The 6,308-nt window shown below is 40.4% G+C and overlaps 1 protein-coding gene across 2 annotated transcripts in view; it reads left to right on the top strand.

Annotated features, from left to right (window-relative positions):
- The window catches only part of LOC106873875 (poly [ADP-ribose] polymerase 2), a 19,702-nt gene that overhangs the window by 2,969 nt on the left and 10,425 nt on the right, over positions 1 to 6,308 (top strand). The window contains exons 1-5 of one of the 2 annotated variants that reach the window (XM_052976196.1): positions 1,189 to 1,339; positions 2,427 to 2,614; positions 2,996 to 3,122; positions 4,433 to 4,639; positions 5,677 to 5,898. In XM_052976196.1, the coding sequence (XP_052832156.1) occupies positions 2,492 to 2,614; positions 2,996 to 3,122; positions 4,433 to 4,639; positions 5,677 to 5,898 (679 nt within the window). In that variant the 5' untranslated portion in view covers positions 1,189 to 1,339; positions 2,427 to 2,491. Of the gene's footprint in view, positions 1 to 1,188; positions 1,340 to 2,426; positions 2,615 to 2,995; positions 3,123 to 4,432; positions 4,640 to 5,676; positions 5,899 to 6,308 lie in introns of those variants that run through there. The other variant, XM_014921397.2, reaches the window with a different exon arrangement.

The following is a 6,308-nucleotide window of genomic DNA, read 5'->3' as shown; positions in this document are numbered from 1 at the left end:
AAAGTGAATACAGTTTATCATCATCGTGTAACATCCTTTTTCTCTGCTGGCAAGGATTGGACAGTTTGATGACAAGAGCTGACCAGATACCCAGATACCAGTTGTCTGTTGTGGCATGGTTTCTATGTCTGGATGCCCTTTTTAACGCCAATCAATTTACTGAGTGTGCTGGGTGCCTTTTATGCGCCACTGGCATGGGTGCATTTGTGCAATGCCAGTATGAGTACATTTTTAAGTGGTACCAGTACCTGTGAAAGACAAGCCGTATTTATAGGACGGCAGTGATTCTACTTGGCTTGGTGTGTTTTTTCTCAAGTACAGCAGATCGCTGCAACTCTCGGCCCCTTCTCATTTCCTCAGTGAGATTCCGCATCCAAAGCTATATATATGTACATACACACACATGATGGGCTTCTTTCAGTTTCCGCCTACCAAATCCACTCGCAAGGCTTTGGTCGGCCTGAGGCTATAGCAGAAGACACTTGCCCAAGGTACCACACAGCGGAATTGAACCCAGAACCATGTGGTTGGGAAGCAAGCTTCTTACCACAGTCATCACCATAATTATTTAATGTCCGTTTTCTATGCTGGCATGGGTTGGATGAGTTTGACAAGAGCTGGCAAGCCAGAGGGCTGTGTCAAGCCCCATTGTCTGTTTTGACATGATTTCGATGGTTAGATACCTCTTTCTAACGCCAACTACTTTACTAAGTGTGCTGGGTGCTTCTATCGTGGTACCAACACCAGTAGGGGTCACCAAGTAATTTGTAAGATACGAAAAAGAAATTCCCCTTGACCAGAGGTGGAGTGGAGGTAGTATTGAGGGAGGTGGCTTTGAGCCAGTTGATGAGAAGTTAAAAGAATAATAGAGAGAGAGAGATAAGGGTTTTTGTGTTTGCCCTACCCATAACTTAGCAGTTCAGGAAAAGAGAATAATAGAAAACGTATCAGGTTTTAAAAAAGTTTGGCTGAAACCCTTCAAAGGCAGTGCTCCAGCATGGTCATAGTCAAATGACTGAAAGATTGTGTGAGTGAGCCTTGTACTTCCTTGTGTCGTGTATGTAAACAATGGCGTTGTTTTGTCTATTGACCGTGCAGGTATATCGACATGTCCTGACATGTTGTGCAACTTGTGTAAATAAAAGACCTGTTTGTGTCGTGTTGTTTGTTTCCTGTTCTCTGTGTAAACTTATCTGAGCTGTTTGTTGTTCAGTAAATTGGGAGAGGATTGACTTACTTGGAAACAATTGGGGATTGATGATCGGAAGGATATCTGGCCCTAGAAAAACTCTTGTCTGAGCCATGCAAACATAGAAAAGCAGACGTGACAATGACGAAGGTGAGTGGACAAGGAGAACATGAGTAGGACCAAGGGTCATCGTAATCATCATTTGATATCCATTTTCCATGCTGGCATGGGTTGGACGGCTTGACAGGGGCCCACATCGATTGCCTGATTTGGCATGGTTTCTATGGCTGGATGCCCTTCCTAACACCACCCACTTCAAACAGTGTACTGGGTGTTTTTTTTTCATAGCACCAGCACTTTTTATGTGGTACCAGTACCAATGCTCTTTATGTGGCACCAGTGCTTTTTACGTGGCACCAGCACCGGTCCTTTTCATGTGGCACCACCACCAATGCTTCTTATATGTGGCGATCCACGATATTCAAAATGCCGAGAATGGTTGGTACCTGATGATGAAGAATCCCAATACACAATTCTGTGGCCTGGCTTCAGAACACTTGGAAATTCTTGCCACTTCATTCTATTTTTGTGTAAATGTTTCCATCTAGAGTTGAAGTAATTGGTTGGTTCTCTCTTTGATTCTCAGGAGTCTTTTTAGCTCCGTTTCTGAGAGATTCTGTAGATTGGGCAGAAATACTCTCATCATCAGAATCTGTAAAATGTCTTTTATTTACCCCACCCTCCACCTTCCCTCAAATACACTTTCCACTCAATCAAAGCAAACTTTTCCTTTTCTTTACTTTGCCTTGCAAGTTCTTTGGTGACCTCTCTGGTGCCAGTGTCACAAAAAAAAAAAAGTACCCAGTACATTCTGTAGAGTGGTCAGCATTAGGAAGTGCATCCAAGTGTAGAAACCATGCCAAGGCGGACATCAGGGCCTGATGTACCTCTGTGACTCATTGGACGTTGTCAAACCGTCCAACCCATGCCCGCATGGAAAATGGATGTTAAATGATAAGGATGATACCTCGATGCTGTCACCATATTTACCATCCCCTCCAAGCTGGTTTACATGGGCAGACTGGAGTCCATTCCTCTGACATTCTTGGAATAAAGTAGCTGCCATAATGTTCTCCAGTGTCAGTGATTTTGGTCAAGAATAGGTATGAGGAATGATTTCTTTGTATTTGGTTCCACTCCACCCAAAAAATGTTTCTTTTTTGCTTCTTTTATTCAGCAAATTCCAGTAACAGCAATGGAACTTCGTTTAAACGAGCGAAAACAATATCCATTCCCGTGGATATGTTACCTGAGATTGATGGATTCACAGTAAGGTGGGATTATGAAGATTCTGGCAAATGGTTGCCTCATTCTGACAGTATTTCTGAACAGTTGACTGACCGCTATAATGGTGGTGACACCGAAGTAAGCTTGTTTGCTTTTTTATGTTTTTGTTACTTCCATGTTGACTCTCAGCAGGTCTTTCATCAAGTGTTCTCTCTATCTGTCTGTCTGTCTATCTATCTATCTAACTATCCATCCATCATCACTTTAATGTCCACTTTTCCGTGCTTGCCAGTCCCCAGTCAAACCATCCAACCCATACCAGCATGGAAAGCAGACGTTAAACGATGATGCTGATGATGTCAGATAAAAAAAAAAAAAACAGTAATGGGTGTGGTCATGATGATGATAGTATTGTTTGGGTGGGTAGTTAAGTATGGGGTGGTGGTGGTGGTGGTGGTAACAACAATTGATAATAAAATTTTTTTTATTTTTAAATGTTTTCATCAACAACAACAACAGGTTGAAGTCACAGATAACTCAGGACGAAAGCTGCTGATATCATTAGACCATCTCATTCAGAAGACAGCAAACAAACCAGTCCGTCAGGGACGGATTCGCTGTTGTTTCCAGGATGAAAAAGATAAAGGTCAGTTTATAACCTTAACCTCAAACCAATACATTTTGTATTTTCTTAGACTCTCTTATCCTATTTGTGTGTGTGTGTGTGCCTCTTAGCATGACTGTTTGGCAAGACATTTGGTTCCAGGTTCAGTCCCACTGTGTGGCACTTTTGTCAAGTGTCTTTTACTGTAGCCTTACGCTGACCAAAGCTTTGTGAGTGGATTTGGTAAGCAGAAACTGAAAGAAGCCCCTTGTATCTCTCTCTCTGTTTATTCACCACTATTGCTTGACAACCATTGATGGTTTGTTTACGTTCCTGTAACTTAGCAGTTCAGCAAAAGAAACTGATAGAAAAAGCACCAGGGCCGATTAGTTTCCCTAAATCGGTCAAGGCAATGCTCCAGCATGGCTACAGGCTGATGACTGAAGCAAGGAAAAAATAAAGATACACTCACATCGCATGTACATTAAACATAGTGGTATAATACTCTGCTCATATCTTCAAACACAGAAACTCCCTTTATATAGACACCGATCAAGCCCCACCGTATGTGTAAGGTGGAGTTACAGATATGTCCCTGATGATCCTTCATAGCAACTTTGCATTGATATAAGCCTCACACAAATATAACATTATCAAACTTGTTCTCCAAAAACTAGACTTTTTCTTGAAGAATCGAAGATCTGATTAGCTGCTGATGTTCTTCAAAACTGATGTACAATCTACAGCACTGCACATGTATCTGGTCTCGTGTTGTAGTTACACAAACACAAACATCTTAATCCTTTTGACATCGTATTTCTGTTGAAATACCCTGTCTTTGTTTAAATTAATTTTGAAAATAATGAGGAATTTAGTAAAATAACTTTGTCATTTATTAAGATGGTGTTTGGAACATAAATTAACATGTAATTTCTATGGAAGGTTTTAATTTAGATCACTTTAGCTCTTTTTTTTAACATGTTTCTGTTGAAATACATTGCTTCAGTTGCAATTTTGAAGAATTTAGGAAAAGCTGGAGTTTGTAACATGAAGTCTTGAAGGAAGTTTAATTTCGATCACTTTAATTCTTTTTGTTACCAAATATCTATTGAAATTCATTGCCTTTGTTTTACTTAATTTTGAAAATAATAAAGAAATTAGTAAAATAACTTTGTCGTTATTAAGCTGGAATTTAGAACGTAAAATTAACATGAAATTTTAATGGAAAGATTTAATTTATTGTAAAACCAAGGTTAGTCTCAAGCAAGATGGCACCAAATGGGTTAAACTTTTTTTTTCTTTCTTATTTCTGTTATTTACATGTTTTGATATTTTGTTTCTTTACTTTCAAGAATACTACTCTTGGCAGTGGCAGGCTAAGAATGGAACATGGCAAACATACTGTATCCCATCCAGTCTGGCATTGGAGAAGGCTTTCAGGAAGTCGGTGCCAACAGTAGACATTGTAACAAGTAATCAATCATTCCTAATTGACCTTCAGACGCTGAAGCAGTCAAACGAAGTGGACAATGTCATCTCGTCAGTGCAAAGAATTAAAAGTATGTCAACTTAAACCATTTGCCTGTCCAAAGTAATTTTTACAAATTTGTCCTAAGCATCCATGTTTGTTTCAGACTTTTAGTTATTCCTTGTTTCATGTTCTGGGCATTTTATAAAACTTTCTTTTCAGAAATCCCCAAATATTCTGGGGGTTGAAAGAAATTGGGGATGTGTATCATGTATCATGCATGGACACCGGGGAAATATGTCTGGTGGGTCATCAGATGTGATACACAGGACAAGGGAATAGTCAAAACCTTTTATAATGTTGCAGTAAACAGATGTTGATGTATATCTTGATCCAGCAGACTCATGATGAAGAGTATTCCAGCTGTAACTACTCCCCCCCCCTTTTCTTTTCATTGGGTAGAGTGCCTTGGGTTATTTCAGTTTCTTGCATTCCTGGTTCAAATCTAGCCATGGCTGGCCTTATCCTTTTATTCTTCTGGGATCATTAAATACACTCCAAGATTTAACAGGATCTGATGGTCCAAAAATTTCATTGAACTCCAGTGTCCACTTTGACAGGGTCTCTATAGCTAGATACTTTTCCTAAAGCCAACCACTCTTTTGCATTAGATGAGATGCCCCATGGAATCTTAAAGATTTGCATGCTCCAAGTTCAAGTCCTGTCTCCCCCTCACTAGAAAATGAATCAAAAACAAAGAAGAAATAAAACTCAGATCTTCCAGGACTCAGGAAAAAGCAATGATAGGATTGAAAAGTCCTTAAGTAAGTACCTCAAATGATTAATCACCAGTGACTAGTGAGCAACACAACCTCTCTGGTGTGGGTGCACCCAGCATAAACTGTAAAGTGTTTAACAAATGAGTTTAGAAAGCATAGAGTTGAAAGGTGTCTTTTTTGTTAGCCTGGTGTATTTGTATTAGGAGCTTCTGAAGTGTTTTGTCCAGATTGATAATCCCTTATTAATAACTCCTTCTGTATGACACACACTTGCTGGAGGTCCCTGGCATGGTCCCAGTTTGCTAATGGAAACCAGTGAAAGAATACGTCTGTCTCTTCCATTCCACAGGTGGAGCTTCGTCATCGACTTCAGACGACACGGTAGATAACTCTTGTAATAGCAGTACTAGTAGTAGCGCCAGCAGTCGGAATGGTCGTAAGACGAATGCAACACAGTCGCAGGCGACGACGAACCGCAAGAAAAGTGGTAAACCCTGTACTCAGTCTGCGGACAAAGTGAAGAAGGAATGTCCTGAAGAGAATGGTCACAGCAATGAAGACAAGAAGAAAAGTAAGTAGTCTCCCTTCTAAACTCTTTAGCTCCAGATTACTTACGTCATTACTTTTTTGCACATGGCTCAGTGGTTAGGGTGTTCGGCTCAGGATCATAAGATCGTGAGTTCAATTCCTGGCAGCGTGTTGTGTCCTTGAGCAAGACACTTTATTTCATGTTGCTGCAGTCCACCCAGCTGGGAAAAATGAGATGTACCTGTAACTCAGAAGTGCCAACCGTTTCATATTTTATGTCCTGCTGAATCATCCTGCAGACTACATCAATTTCACAAGCAGGCTGTTCCGTTGATTGGATCAACTGGGACACGAGTGGCATTTCGTTTGTTTTTGCATTTTAAGCTCGAATTCTGCTGAGGTCGATTTTGCTTTTCGTCCTTTCGAGGTCAATAAAACAAGTGCTCGTCAAGC

The sequence above is a fragment of the Octopus bimaculoides genome, chromosome 24 (genome assembly GCF_001194135.2).
Source record: "Octopus bimaculoides isolate UCB-OBI-ISO-001 chromosome 24, ASM119413v2, whole genome shotgun sequence".
Classification (NCBI taxonomy): domain Eukaryota; kingdom Metazoa; phylum Mollusca; class Cephalopoda; order Octopoda; family Octopodidae; genus Octopus; species Octopus bimaculoides.
The sequence above is the reverse complement of the archived record's forward strand: the minus strand, read 5'-3'. Positions and strand labels throughout refer to the sequence as shown.